The 15,753-nt window shown below is 54.4% G+C and overlaps 1 protein-coding gene across 5 annotated transcripts in view; it reads right to left on the bottom strand.

The window, feature by feature from the left end:
• The window catches only part of SHANK3 (SH3 and multiple ankyrin repeat domains 3), a 372,706-nt gene that overhangs the window by 200,779 nt on the left and 156,174 nt on the right, over positions 1-15,753 (bottom strand). For all 5 annotated transcript variants that reach the window (XM_075506645.1, XM_075506615.1, XM_075506886.1 and 2 more), the window contains exon 12: positions 4,695-4,888. In XM_075506645.1, coding sequence (XP_075362760.1) covers positions 4,695-4,888 — 194 coding nt within the window. The remainder of the gene's footprint in view (positions 1-4,694; positions 4,889-15,753) is intronic.

The following is a 15,753-nucleotide window of genomic DNA, read 5'->3' as shown; positions in this document are numbered from 1 at the left end:
GAAGAGTTAAAGAGTTCCTCAGAGGGAAAGCAAGAACAGTCAGCATCTAAGGGCTACAAGAGAACTGAGAGAGTGGAGCACCACGAGCGCAGAAGGCAACAGGCTCTCGATGACTCCCAGCTTTGTCTGGTGCTGTGGAGAACACCCTGGAGTCAGCACCCACAGGACAGGGCAGCTCGAGCTGAAGAGACCGTGGAGACAACGAGCACCAGGAGATGCTCTGCAGCGTCAGGTGGGATACTGCTCTCACACGCCCAACCCTCATCAGAGCCAGTAAACCCTGGGATCCCTGCTCGGTGGATCACTAAAATGAGTCTAGCAGGTAGCACTCATGACTAAGTCATTTCATTTGTTAGGAAAGGGAAAAAAATCAGTCTTCTTTTCCCAAACGAGGACCTGGTCATGGTGCCTTTAATGTCTCACAGCCAGATCACGGCAGTCTGTTGTGTCTAAAGGCACACCAAAAAATGATTAAACCAGCCACAAACACTTATTTCAGAACTTGGAAGAGATGAAGCCTGAAGTCTGGAAGGTTCTAGAGCAGCCTCCCCACCAGAATAGGAGGAGGAAAGCATCAGTGGTGGAACGTGATCAGTTCACAGGTGACTGTAAAGCCGTGCAGGGCCAAAGTCTCGACTCACTGACCACACGAGTCACCGTCTCTGTTCTTCCATCGCTGGGAATAACGCAGGAGTGGCGGTCTGGTCAGGAGGCAGCTGTTTGTCACGCCTTTGCTCTAGATCACCATAGGCACAGATAGTTTGAAGGTGAAGTTTAAAGCTTTGGCTTAACCTTCCAAGTTATTAATGGCTCCGTCACTAACTGCCAGAACAGCTGCCTTCCCGCAGGGCAGCGGGGATCCTACAGCCCAGGGTGAACTGTGCATGAGCAGTCTCTCTAAATGTTTCTGGCTGGGTAAAGAAAGTTCAGAGGAAACTCGCTGGCTGATCGTCAAACAGAAACTGCAAAACCTTCCACTAACAAAAACTATCTTCTCGGTGCAATAACAACTTTATTCACAAGTAAAACAATCCCCTCTATCTAAACAACCTCCAGCACAACTGAGAACTGCTACAACAATAATTCAACAAAACCAACAGAAATTCAGTTTGCCATTTATTTCACAGAGGGTTAGCTTAGATACTGCAGTAGGGAACTGCAATAAGGAACCACACTAGAGAGGAAAACCTACTGTTGGATGCACATGGTAACAGTTGCTTGAGAATAACTCCTCCTAATCACAAAGTGCAAAGAAATGAGACTCCAAAACCAGCACGTTCACAGTGTTCCTAATTTCTCCCTAGTTTCCAGGCTGGAGATTCAGTCCTCATTGTGCCTTGTCTAGGAACCATTTCTCCCTCTGACCTTGGGATTTCAGTGCTGGTGACTCCTGGTTCTCCCTTTGCTTGGGGCACTCACATCTCATTTCATTTCTCATTATCAGTAACAAGCAGATCAAGGACAGACTCTCCTCTGGTTGAATTCTTTAGCTATCTTACAACCGAAATAACCGTATTGATTATTGCCTTTTGTCATCCAACAGCTACCAGGATAGTTACAGTATACAGTCAAGACACCTTAACTTTCACCGGGCTCTTGAAACCAAACCAACTCCTACTGAAAAGCCCCGAGGAAATCCATCACACAATGCAAGGTTCAGTGCATCTCTCGCTCCACCAAATCCAGTACACAAGACCCTTGCTTAACATCAGCGTTCAGCAGAACCTTCGCAGGAGTAACATTTGCTTTCAACAAGGAACGCAACCTCCGAATGTAACCCTGGGTGAATGTTCAAGGATCCTCAGCTTTCTCTCAAGACAGCACACCAACAAGCAGCATTTGCTTTGTAACACACAGTCATGCTTCAAACAGGGCCATACACAAACCCTTGCATGGCTTACACACGAGTACAGAGGTACTTGTGTTATTCCACCTCAAACTCTTCTCTGTCTTCTCTGCAATTCTCAAGACAAAAACTGCCAGATGTTTTGCCATTCTCTTCCTCTCCGATACTAACTGCTTGCAGACCTAGCCATCTGAAATCGCTGCGTTTCATTGCATCGACAAGATGGCTGTCAAGTCCCCTCACTAACGCATCTTAAGATGAGACATGGGCCCTATCACAGCTTCCACGCCAGCGATCTCCTTTCCCCAGCCTCCGCCTGCTCAGCGCTGCCCTCCCTGTGGAGGTCCCTTCCGGCAGCACACTCCTGCCTGTAGACAGCTCCTCACTCAGACTTGCATCTTCGGACAGGTTTCTCCCTCAGCATCACACTCTGAGAACTCCCTCCATGCAGGGCTCTCACCCGTGCACATGTCCCCAAATGCAGCTCATCTTATCAGGCAACTGCCTCCAGCAATTCTTTGACAACACTCCCCAAATCTGCTCCCACCCTTCCCCAAACAGCTCTTCTGCTCATACCCACCACACTTCAACACTTCCTCCAACTGCCACCTTCTCCCTCCAGGACCCTCCACCCCCAACACCCCAACGCTTCGATTCCTGGGCAGCTCAGTTAGTCCCTACCCAGCTGGTACATCCTTTTCAGGATCCTGATCTGAAGTCCCCCAGGCTGACGAACCAGCTGCCCATGGCAAGGCATCCTCTCAAACCACACTCTCCCAACGCCTCTCACCGCTGCCACCCATTTGCGGACGCCCTGGCACCCCCGTTAGATCAAAGCAGAAGTCCAGCACCACCTCAGTCAGGGACCTTCACTTATACCAACTTCTATTTCCCACAAGCCGGGTGTGAGAGAGTTCTTCCCCCCAACTGAAGATCACCCCGTTTCCAAAAGGAGTCACGAGTCCACCAAACATGACAAAGCACCAGCCGCAGCAGTTCCGCTCAGACTGCTGGGTTCCATTTATCCCCATCACTCTACCTGTCTGCCATGCCAGGGCACCCTATCCAATAACTGCCAATATTCCTATCCTTGCAAAAATTAATCAGCATCTCAAAAGCAGTAAATAACTGAGCGCTGCCCATCTACACTGCCTGGAGATCTTTCATAAGCGAGTCACTGAAGTGATTCTCTTTTAACTCTTATTAAGCCTTCTCAGCCACGCATTACGAAAGCCAGCTGAGAGTGCCTCCAGCTCCGAGGAGCCATTGCCCATCACAGTCTGCTCTTCCTCCCCACGGTACTTCCCACAACTTGCTTTCTCTCGGGAGATCACACGAAGAAGATATGCAAACAATTACAGGTGAATACATGAATTAAGGATTCTGTTGCAGTTACTATGAAATGGCATCAGGACCACCTACTAAATGCAAATGCATGAGAAGATACAGAAGGGTGTGATAGAAAACACTGGGTAAGTGGGTGAAGACAAGACATGGGAAAAGCACTTCTGACCCAAAAGCCCTGTCCATCTGTTGATTCCTTCCAGCCTCCTGGAAACAAACACCTTTATCCCGCGACCACACAATGTGTAGCTCCACACACCAAACGACCATTAACTCCAACTACCCCGCTGCAGAAAGCCTCCCCACCTGGCACATCAGCCAAGTCACAGGCACTTCACGTCTATCTCCTCCTCCACTCAGGGGACAAAAACACATCGGTGGGGGCAACAGCAAGCCTGCTTGGACTGCCACCTCTGAGGGGAGGTTTTCGGCATCCACAGCACAGGACTTGGAGGTCTCATGTGCCTTTGAAGCAGCAATTCAGAGCATGGAACAGCAAGCCCTGTCTCCCACTCCCAAGCTCAGATCCACATTACAGCTAATGCAACTAGTCAGATTAGAGACTGCTCCAGCCCGCATTGTAAGAGGCATCAGCAAAAAGAGTGGAGGCAGGAAGATGAAAAGAAGATCCTTAAACTTTCTGTGAAAAACTATGGAATTAGCCTGCTTGCAGAGGAAGCCTTTTCTTATCCCTGTCTGCTGGAAGCTGACTTATGACCTACCGCAGGCTTTACACGTCTTTCAAGAAGTCTGCTCAATATAATGGGCAATGCCATTATCCCTCTAAGCCTCTCGTCTCCCCGTGAGCTCTGCATCAGCGTGGCTCCTCAGCGCGTGTGGTTGGGAGTTTTGTTTAGGAAGCGCTTCCTTGCCCACCTCCCCCTCGCTGCTCTCAGCCCGCGCCCAGCAAGAGGCGGGCTGGCGACCGGGAGCTTTGCAGATGGCCCACGGCACAGCGCGAGGCAGGAGCAGCTCTCGGGGCACACAGTCAACCCCGGGCTGGGAAGAAGAGGGTTCAGAGAGGTGCCCGCTTCTCCTGAGGGTCCCAGCACAGCGTGGCACCCATGGCCCTGCGTCACAGGGTGTGACCGATGACCCAGTGCCTGACTGCAGGACCAGAGCCCCAGGGCCACACCGAGAAGCCGTGGCCCCACATCTGGGGCCTGGGCAGGACTGGGCAGCCCCAAGGCCTGACCAGCACCCCATGGCCCTGCGCCCCCAGGACCTGACCGAGGGACCCGCAGCCCTGGGGCTAGAGCTGACGGAGGACCCCACAGCTCTGCGACCCCACAGCTGGGCTAGGGCCCTGCAGCCCCACAGCCAGACTCGGGACCCCGCGGCCACAGACGGGGCAACCAATGCTGCCGGCCCCCAGCCTGCGGCCAGAGCGGGACGCCCTGGCTGGAGCGGCACCCCTGGGCAGGAGCCGGTGGCTGGTGGGTACCATCCCCGGGCCCCCCGCCCGCCCGACCCCGCGCCCCGGCCGCCGCCCGCCCGCACTCACCCTTGACGGCTTCGCCCCGGTTGAGCTGGATCTCGCCCTCGCCCTGCGGCGCGTAGCTCTTCACCACGATGAACTTGCGGCCGGGCACGGCGCTGTACAGCTTCCGCTTGGGCCCGCGCAGCGGGGCGGGCGCGGCGTGCGGCGCGGGCTCGGCGCCGGGGCCGGGCCCGGGGGGCCCCGCCGGGCCGCCGGGGCTGTAAACGAAGACGTAGGTTACGGTGCTGATGCCCGGCAGCTCGCGGCTCGGCCCGCCGCGGCCCGCGGGCTGCGCCATGGCGGGGCCGGCGGGGCGCGCGGGGCTCAGCGCAGCCCCGGCCGCCGCGGCGCCGCCCGGGCGCGGGCACCGGCTGCGGCTGGGGGGCCGCCGCCCGCCGCCGGCTCCATGGCGCGGCGCCGCCCGCCCCGCGCGGCGCTCCGCTCCCTCCGGCGCCGCGCCGCCGCCGCGCGCACCATGGCCCGGGGCAGGTGCCGCCGCCGGCGGCTCCTCCCCCTGCGGGCGGGGACGGCGCCGGCCCAGCCGCCTCCCGCCCCCGGCCGCCGCCCCCGCCGCGCCGCGCCGCCGCCGACCGGCCCGCCGCCGCCGCCGCCGCCGCCGCGGGGTCGGGGCCGGAGCCGGGGCCGCGCACCGAGCCGCCCCCTGGCGGCCACCGCCGCCGCGCTGCCCCGGGCCGGGGGAGCGGGGCGGGGGGGGCAGCCCCGGGGGGCGGCTCCGGGGGCGGGTTGGGCAGTGCCGGCGGACGGGCAGCTGGGGGGGCGGGGGGGAGTTCCCGGGGGAGCAGTGCCCGGGGGGCAGGTGGGGGGAGTGTGCGGGGGAGAGACGGGGGGCAGTGCGCGGCGAGGCAGTGTGCGGGGGGCAGTGCCGTAGTTCGGGGGCGGGGGCGTGCGGGGGGTGCCCAGCTCACGCTGCCGGGGCGGGGAGCAGTGCCCCGAGGGGGTGACAGCAGTGCCCTCTGCAGGGGGGCGGTGCCGGGGGGGGTCCCTTCTGCCCCCCGACCTGCCACCGCCGCGCACCGCAGTCCCCCCGCACACGGGGGGGGCTCGGGGCTGGCCGCAGCCTCGCTGGCAGCGCCCCGCTCCCGCCGCCGCTCCAGCGGGCTGGTGCCTCCTGCTGCCTCTCCTGCTGCCCCTGCAGCGCCCGGTTTACAGCCCCGCAGCTCCGTGCTTGCGCCGCAGCCGTGGGCTGCGGGGCCGCCTTGCCCCGCAGCTGCACCCCCCCCGATCTGCGCTTGCAGCCCCTGTTGGGTGCGTACATCCTCAGCCCGCAGCCCCCACCTCCCCCAGCTTCGTGGGGCTGCGCATCCGCAGCCGCTATGGGGCTGCCCCCAACCACCCTCCTGCTGCCCCCCCGAGCCCTCGGGAGGGGCAGGGGCACGGCTGTGCGGCGGGGTCTCCTCCCGCAGGCCGGAGGCGAAGGGGCACGGCGGGGCAAAGGGGTCTCCTCCCGCAGACCCTCCTGCTGCCGGAGGCGCTGCCTGGTGACGGTGCACATAGAGGGGAACGGCCGCTGCGGCAGGAAAAGCTGTCCTGTCCGCGCACCCCCAGAAATGGCTGTGACCCAAAGGAGGACACCGCTCCTCAGAAAGCGGGGAGCGGCCAGGAGAGAGGATGGGTCCCTCTGCCTGGGACAGTCTGATCATCCACCAGGAGCCCCGCTGCCGTCACAGAGCAGCGCTCCAACGGTGACCCAATGCCGAAACCAACAGCCCAGCACAAGGGGCACGGCTTCCCGTCTTCCTCATCAGCAGGCTGCCCAAACCCTCTCGTCAAACTTCCCATCCGCAGGCACAAGGCTTCAGTAGAAGGCACTGTCACACCGGGGATGGGCGCCGGGTAACCTGCCAGCCTCAGCCCAGAAGCCTGCTGCTTCAGTACTGCGCTAAGTTACAGTCCCTCTAGGGAAAAAACACTTAATAAGAAATAAATAGCTACCGTTTCCTTATAATACTTCTAAATGTCACTCCAGTATCATTTTTAGTCAGTGCAGAGATATTAAAGACCAGCTCAGATCTCTAAAAGGCCCCTTTATGTTTTTAGAAACAGTCACGAGAAGCATGCAGAAAATGTAGGTATTGCAGGCAGCTCACAGAAATACCTGCTCAGTGCCGCGCGATTCGCCGACACTGCAGCTCTGCACCCTGCTGCGTGCTCACGCTGGCCTGGGGATGCCCAGCCCACGGGGCCGGGCACTTGTGCTTCGGGCTTTGCGCACAGGTGTGGGTACGCGAGCGGGGCGGCCAGGCTGCCGGTGCACGGTAGGCTCGCTGCAGCGCTGGGCCCATGAACCCCCTCCAGCTCCGCTGACTGCAATGGGTGCCCACACAGACCTTCACGTCGGCAAGCGGGATCCCACTCCAGCCATTTTGCTCCACCAAGCTACTGACTACGAGTCTGCCCTCCCCTTGCTGTGGCACCAATGCTGTTCTCTAACAACCCTGCTGCCGATGTTGCAGCTGCCTCAGCTACCGAGGAGCCCACAGCTCCACCGCTGACCCTGCACCTTGGCACCCTCCAGCAGGACTGCGGCAGTTTTATGCACCATCGCCCGTGCATTTTCTCAGCAACAACCTTGCACCATCTCTCACGTGATATTTGAAAATACTGCTGCCACACCAAGAGCCGGTCCTTGCACAAGTGACAGGAAGATCAAAACAACAGCCCAAATTCTCTTTCTTGCCCCATCCCTGAAGTGTTCAAAGCCAGGCTGGACGGGGCTTTGAGCAACCTGGTCTAGCAGAAGGTGTCCCTGCCCACGGCGGGGGTTGGAACTAGATGATCTCTAAGGTCCTTTCCAACCCACACCATGCCGTGGTTCTATGAAGGCTCCGTGGCTCCTTTTCAGCAGTTGCACTGGGTAAGCATTAATGATGTGGCTTGCAATCCAGTTTGTATCTGCCATGTTGATTTTGTAGCACACTCATTTTTTAATTGTTAAGGAGTTATTAAGTCAAAATGTCTCAGAAGCCTACATCTATTGTATCAGAGGTACCTTTATAACAAGTTTTGTAATAATTTCAAAGAATACCACCATTTTTGTTTGGGCTCTTCTGGCAGGCTCAATTTCAATTAAAGGATGTTCATTAGTTTAATCATATTTCATGTTAATGCCTGCTTGATAGAGACCTGTGTCAGTCGTGCAGCTGTTCCAGGTTCAGGCTCTACTCTGGGAACACTTCTACCTACATTCCCAACTGGAAAATGTGAGAAAAACTGCCTGGAATGGGTTTTATGTTTTCTATCAGTCAAGAGCGGCGTATCTCTTGGCACGTTTCCACGTGAACTGACAATGTGTTTCTTCACCTACTTTATCACCCTGCGCCATAAGGCACCTTGAGGCCTGAAGGAGCGGGTTTCATCCTTTGTATCGCCTAGTTAAGCTGTAGCTAATCGCTGCTGGATCCATAACTTGTTTCTGAACAGCAGCCAGGACGCCTTGTATATTATGAATAAAACAAACACTACCGCGGCAGCGTTTATTAAGCAGCTAAGGAGCTTCTTAATGTCCCCAGTGTATAATAGTGATTTCGCCACGCACAATGCCTACATCCTCCTCCTCTCCGAGAAAAACAGGACGCCGTGGCCAAGATGCCTGGGTGCCAGAGGAGACCGTTCCCCACGGGGGTGCGAAGTGGGGGCAGCTCAATTAAAACATAGCCACTGCGAAAGAGCTGCAGCCCTTTCTTTTTCTGCACAGAGATCCTGCCCTTGGTGATCACAGGGCTCTTCTCTTCATGGCGGCCGTTTACGTGGAACTCGTCCATCTGAACTACACATCAGATTTCACCGCAGCGACTGGAGAACGACGGTGGGTAAATCAGCCCAGCAGTAGGTATCGTTCAACTAAAGCATGCCAGCAAGAGGGGCATGTCTGGTTTGAATGAGCCTCAATAGCAGATGGAGGACTTGTCCTCCTAATGTCACCTGCTGCCTCTGCAACCAGCAACCCGCTCTGGAAGCTGATGATCAAATCAGATTTCTTTGGACGCTCCACCCGGAGCCAGGAGGAGCCTGAGCAGCCTGCATACAGCGTTGCTCCTGGCCAGGTCCTGCATGGGGGCTGCTCGCAGTCCAGGTGCTCAGGTTTGGTTCTCCTGCAGATAAACGAGCGCTCAAGAAACACTATTGTAAGCCTATGCATCAGTATGAAAACCTGATGGCATGCGTTGGTATAAAATTTCTGAGGTCTCACACTTGCTCTGCCTATTGAAAATAACTATTGAGATGGATTTGATGTGTGACTCCACGTCTCATGCTTCTTACAGATATTTTAGCCCCCAGAAGCATCCAGACTTGATAGTGCCTGGAGACGGTGATGGAGACCTGACCATCTGACAGCATGCCTCCATCAGAAACAGTGTTGGGTCCCAGTACAGAAGAGCTTCCTCACAAGAGCAGACACTTAAAATAATCCCTTCAACAGGCCACAGACATTTCTGAGGGAAGACAGACTTCCCTTCCTCAGGCTGGTGGTTCAAATCACTTCAAGTGAATTAACAGACCGTAATAGTCCCCACAATTACTTCAAACACATCAAGCAATCCCAAATACCCAGGACGGCTGCTTTAATTTTTATGTGCTCTCAAGGGGCTGATCAGAAGAGAATCACTTTTTGACAGGTGAGTGCTGGCTGAAGGATTCTTGGTTTAAGTTTAAACAACTCTCCTCCTCCTCCTCCCTTCTTTGGGGAATTCCTGCCCACCACCATCCCAGCAGAGCACCCACGGTGCGAGGTGAAGGCACGCCGGTTTTCAGGGAGCACAGCCGATGATCCATGGGTGCTGCAGCATCCGCTGCCACAGCACGGGCCGTGAAGGTAGGACCAGGGGATGTGGCAGATCCAAGCCATCGAGGCTGTGCTGGTGCTGTGGGAATAACTCAAGCTTTGTCTTGCCACATTTCTGCAAATCTCTGGAAGGCAGTGAACATACTAAGATGTCTTGCCCATTATCATGAAAGTATCTGTTATAGATCCTGATTTTTTTCCCCCTTGAGAGATGAATATTGGATTTTTTTTGTTGTTTTAGGATACAGAAAAGTTTTTGCATGGGGGAACTTCCTACTGTTTGAAAATGTGCTATAAACTGAACCCTTCAGGAATGAAATGTATTTGGCAGCTTTGCAGTTAAGCTGTTAGCCTCTCCTAGTAACTGCATGACTGTGAAATTGTTCTTGTCCACAAGGCACCAATCCCCAAAGAACGCTTTTTCTTTTTTGTTTTTTAAACGAGTTGTCTCTGGTGCTGGAGTTGCCTTTCACTTCAGCCATGGAAGGAAGGATTTGTAAACTATTCCTCTTGCTCTGACAACATATACGTGCTCTTACACATACAGCTCTGCACCCACAGAGTACCTGGAGACAATTTCTCTGTTATGAACCTTTCTGGAGACATCTGTACCCAAAGCTTGGTGGGAAGAAGCACACAACACATGCCCGGCCACAGGTCTTTCAGCTTTGTCCAGTAGTAAGAGCTGTAGTGATCTCCTTTGTGAGCTGCACTCTTTGGTCTTTAGGTACAAGAGATTTTGCCATCACACAAGCACTATTATAAAGTCCACCAGGTCCTTATAACCTGGTACCGTTAGACAGAATTTGACTGACAACCAAACACTGCTTCTTGATTATGGCACTTACTATGTGTCCTTTGGAAGAAATGCTTTTGCTGTTCTGGAGTTTCAAATTGTTACTACAAGCGTGGCTGACAGATACAGAAATAGACTGGGTTGGATGGAAACTATTTCAGCTCCAGCAAGAAAATAGCAGCTTTGTCGCTTCTACAACTTTCCCAGATTCACAGAATCAAACAGAATGGTTGAGGCTGGCACAGACCTCCGGAGGTCATCCTGTCCAACCCCCTGCTCAAGCTGGGACACCTACAGCCGGTTGCGCAGGACCATGCCCAGATGGCTTTTCAATATCTCCAAGGAGGAGACTCCACAACCTCTCTGGGCAGCCTGTGCCACTGCTCAGTCACTCTCACAGTGAAAAAGTCTTTCCTGCTGTTCAGAGGGAATCAGCCTCCTGTGTTTCAGTTTGTGCCCATGGCCTCTGGTCCTGTCACTGGGCACCACTGGAAAGAACCTGGCTCCGTGCTCTCTTGGCACCCTCCCTGCAGGTATTTATACACATTGATGAGATCCCCCTGAGTCTTCTCTAGGCTGAACAGTCCCAGCTCTCTCAGCCTTTCCTCATAGGAGAGATGCTTGTGTCCTTTCATCATCTTCATGACCCTTCACTGGACTCTCTCCAGTATGTCCACCTCTCTCTTGTCCTGGGGAGCCCAGCACTGGACCCAGCACTCCAGGTGTGGCCTCACCAGTGCTGAGCAGAGGGGAAAGATCACCACCCTCAACCTGCTAGAGATGCTTTGCCCAATGCAGCCCAGGATACCATTCGCCGCCTTTGTGGCAAGGGCACGTTGCTGGCTCATGTTGAACTTGGTGTCAGCCAGGACCCCCCGGGGCCTTCTCTGCAAAGCTGCTTTCCAGCTGGGTGCCCCCCAGCATATATTTGGGGTCAATGGGAATTTCCCTTGGCTGTCAATTAGCTATTTTGAGAGCGATCTTGAATTCAGAAATGGCAGAAATCTTCAGAGACACTCTGCCTAGGGTATCACCTGGGTCAGACCTCATATAACGATCGTGGGTCAGTCTACACGACACCAGGCCTGCTGGCGACTGACGGGGTACGCCTGTCTCAAAGGGGGAAAAGAATCTTTGCACAGGAGTTAGCAGGGCTCACTGAAAGAGCTTTAAACTACATTTGAAGGGGGGAAGGGATAAAACCAGGCTCGCTAGAGAAGCCTGAGGATGGCAGGCCAATGTTTGAGGGATGGTGTGGCTAGTGAGGTCCTTCGGTCTGCCGTCTCAGTGGAGGTAGGGGATGGAGATCCATGCGGCAGCACAGACAAAAGGGTTATGGATGTGTTAGAAACCACGGAAGCACCTGAGAATGGTCAGATAGGAATTAGGGCTTCTCCCCCTGAAAAGGTGACAGGATCAATAGCCCAACTGAAGTGCATCTACACCAATACACGCAGCGTGGGCAACAAACGGGAGGAGCTGGAAGCCACTGTGCAGCAGTAAAACTGTGATATGGTTGCCATCGTGGAAACACGGTGGGATGACTCACACAACTGGAGTGCTGCAATGGATGGCTATAAACTCTTCAGAAGGGATAGGCAAGGAAGGAGAGGCGGTGCGGTAGCCCTGTATGTTAGGGAGTGTTTGGATTGTCCAGAGCTTAATGACAGTGATGATAGGGTTGAGTGTTTATGGGTAAGAATCAGAGGGAAGGCCAGCAAGGCAGATATCATAGAGGGAGTCTGTTATAGACCACCCAACCAGGATGAAGAGGCAGACGAAATATTCTATAAGCAGCTGGGAGGAGTCTGACAATCGCTAGCCCTTGTTCTCATGGCGGACTTCACCTTACCAGGCGTCTGCTGGAAATACAATACAGCAGAGAGGAAACAGTCTGGGAGGTTCCTGGAGTGTGTGGAAGAGACCTTCCTGACACAGCTGGTGAGGGAGCCAACGAGGGAAGGCGCCCGCTGGACCTCTTGTTTGCAAACAGAGAAGAACTTGTGATGTGATGGTTGGAGGCTGTCCTGGGCACGGTGATCACAAAATGATAGCGTTTTTGATTCTTGGAGAAGTAAGGAGTGGGGTCAGCAGAACTGCTACCTTGGACTACCTTTGGCCTGTTTAGGAGACTGGTTGACAGAGTCCCTTGGGAGGCAGTCTTGAAGGGCAAAGGAGTCCAGGAAGGCTGGACATTCTTCAAGAAGGAAATCTTAAAGGCGCAGGAGCAGGCCGTCCCCATGTACTGAAAGACAAGCTGGTGGGGAAGAAGACCAGCCTAGCTGAACAGAGAGCTTTGGCTGGAACTCAGGAAAAAAAGGAGAGTTTATGACCTTTGAAAGAAGGGGCAGGCAACGCAGCAGGACTACAAAGATGTCATGAGGTTATGCAAGGAGAAAATTAGAAGGGCCAAAGCCCAACTAGAACTTAATCTGGCTACTGCTGTAAAAGACAATAAAATATGTTTCTAGAAATACATTAGCAACAAAAGGAGGGCTAAGGAGAATCTCCATCATCTATTGGACATGGGGGGGGACATAGTGACAAAGGATGAGGAAAAGGCTGAGGTACTTAATGCTCTCTTTGCCTCAGTCTTTAATAGTAAGACCGGTTGTCCTCTGGGTACCCAGCCCCCTGAGCCAGAAGACAGAGATGGGGAGCAGAATGAAGCCCCCATAATCCAAGGGGAAATGGTTAGTGACCTGCTACACCACTTAGACACACACAAGTCTATGGGGCCGGATGGGATCCACCCGAGTACGGAGGGAGCTGGCAGAAGTGCTCACCGAGCCACTTTCAATCCTTTATCAGCAGCCCTGGCTCACTGGGGAGGTCCCAGGTGACTGCAGGTTGGCAAACATGATGCCCATCTACAAGAAGGGCCAGAAGGAGGATCCAGGGAACTACAGGCCTGTCAGTCTGGCATTGGTGCCGGGGAAGGTTATGGAGCAGATCATCTTGAGTGCCATCACATAGCACGTCCAGGACAACCAGGTGCTCAGGCCCAGTCAGCATGGGTTTAGGAAAGGCAGGTCCTGCTTGACCAACCTGATCTCTTGCTATGATAAGGTGACCCACTTAGTGGATGAGGGAAAGGCTGTGGATGTTGTCTACCTAGACTTCAGTAAAGCCTTTGACACCGTTTCCCACAGCATTCTCCTGGAGAAACTGGCTGCTCATGGCTTGGATGGGCATACGCTTCACTGGGTAAAAAACTGGATGGATGGCTGGGCCCAAAGCTGTGGTGAATGGAGTTAAATCCAGTGGTGGCCTGTCACAAGTGGTGTTCCCCAGGGCTCAGTACTGAGGCCAGTTCTGTTAAATATCTTTATCAATGATCTGGACGAGGGGATCAAATGCACCCTCAGTAAGTCTGCAGAGGACACCAAGTTCGGTGGGACTGTTGATCTGCTTGAGGGGAGGAAGTCTCTACAGAGGGATCTGGACAGGCTGGATCGATGGGCTGAGGCCAATTGTATGAGGTTCAACAAGGCTCCGTGCCAGGTCCTGCACTTGGGTCACAGCAACCCCATGCAACGCTACAGCCTTGGGGAGGAGTGGCTGGAAAGCTGCCCAGCGGAAAAGGACCTGGGGGGGCTGGTCGACAGCCGGCTGAATATGAGGTGGCAGTGTGCCCAGGTGGCCAAGAAGGCCAATGGCATCCTGGCTTGTATCAGGAATAGTGTGGCCAGCAGGACTAGGGAGGTGATTGTTCCCATGTACTCAGCACTGGTGAGGCCGCACCTCGAATGCTGTGTTCAGTTTTGGGCCCCTCACTCCAAGAGAGACATGGAGGGGCTGGAGCGTGTCCAGAGAAGGGCAACGGAGCTGGGGAAGGGTCTGGAGCACAAGGCTGATGGGGAGCGGCTGAGGGACCTGGGGTTGTTGAGCCTGGAGAAAAGGAGGCTCAGGGGAGACCTCATCACTCTCTACAACTGCCTGAAAGGAGGTTGTAGAGAGGTGGGGTCCGTCTCTTCTCCCAAGTAACAAGTGATAGGACGAGAGGAAATGGCCTCAAGTTGTGCCAGGGGAGGTTTAGACTGGATATTAGGAAAAAATGTCTTCACTGAAAGGGTTGTCCAGCACTAGAACAGGCTGCCCAGGGAAGTGGTGGAGTCACCATGCCTGGAGGTATTTAAAAGACGTGTGGACATGGGGCTTAGGGACATGGTGTAGTGGTGGACTTGGGAGTGCCAGGTTAATGGTTGGACTCAACGATCTTAAATGTCTTTTCCAACCTAAACAATTCTATGATTCTATGATTCTATAATGACCAAAAGACACAGCTTCTGTCCAAAATTCAGGAGGTAGTTTCTGACATTGTGAGCTTTACGCCTCACCGCTGGGGCTCCCTCCAGCCACAGAAACAGAGCAGGTCCTCGACCCTCTCCCCCCACACGCCCCCCGAGCTGGGTAATGAGGCAGACCTGGGCTGATATTCTGGGGCCAACTGCTAGTGCTCTTGCACAAAATGATTTTATTCCTTTCTGTTCCTAGAGCATGGCTCAATTAGGTTGCTGTTCAGTCTGCTGAGAAAATTCTGGTCTCAGATCATCTCTGCACAACTAAATGAGAATAGCACAGTCACCTGCTAACGGGAGCCAATTAGTGGCGGATTCACACTGTTCGGGAAAAGGGAGGCAACGGGAGAATGGGAGTCACTTGCCTTCCCTGCTCCTCCTCAGACAGCCGCCAGACCAGTGCTCCAGCTAATTAGCTAGCACGGGGGGCCTGAGCAAAAATGTAAAGCAGGAGCCCTCGGTCAGATCCCGACATCCGCCGGGAGCAGCGGGAGCTCAGCAGGGCTGCTCCTTCCTCCGCAGCGCCGTGAGGACGGAGTACAGCGCTGCACCGTGCAAGGGAAACACAGCGTGGGATGACATCAGCCACGCGGCCAGCAACTGAACGTGAAAATCCTCAGAAGAAGAGCATTCGGCCAAGCAGCACTGTCAATCGTGACCCACAAGATGCTTCAGAAAGCTGGCGTGAGTCTGCCGCCAAGGATGCACTGACAATGGCTGCGAGAGCTGGCCAAAGTGGCAGCTAGGAGAGGTCCTGCAGGCACCCTCCTCTCTGGGCAGTGACCTATGCTTTACTGCAACGATTACTCTGGATGTAGAACTACTTCCCCTGAAGTAGAAACACCTCTGCCTGGCTGTGGCTACAGCCTTACAAACGCATCTGGAGAAGATGGAGCAGAACTGGAAACCCGAGAGAGACAATTAATTAAAAGGTTTTGTCTCCCTTCACATCGTCACAGATATTGATTCACTCTTTAAAGCACTCTCTGTGCATCCCAGCCAGTGAAACATCCCCAGTGGTAGCTGGATTTGTGCCTCTCCACCCTGACAGCTGAAAGTGTTTTATATCACTGGGTAGTTCCATGAGATCTTAGAGAGTCCTACTGAAAAGACAAAATACAGTTTTATCAGTTGACAAAGAGGATAACAGGATTTCTGAAAAGTATGCCTCTAATCCTGCCT

Source organism: Mycteria americana, chromosome 1 (assembly GCF_035582795.1).
Source record: "Mycteria americana isolate JAX WOST 10 ecotype Jacksonville Zoo and Gardens chromosome 1, USCA_MyAme_1.0, whole genome shotgun sequence".
In the NCBI taxonomy this organism is placed as follows: domain Eukaryota; kingdom Metazoa; phylum Chordata; class Aves; order Ciconiiformes; family Ciconiidae; genus Mycteria; species Mycteria americana.
Note: the sequence above shows the minus strand (reverse complement) of the source record. Positions and strands in the feature narration are given on the sequence as shown.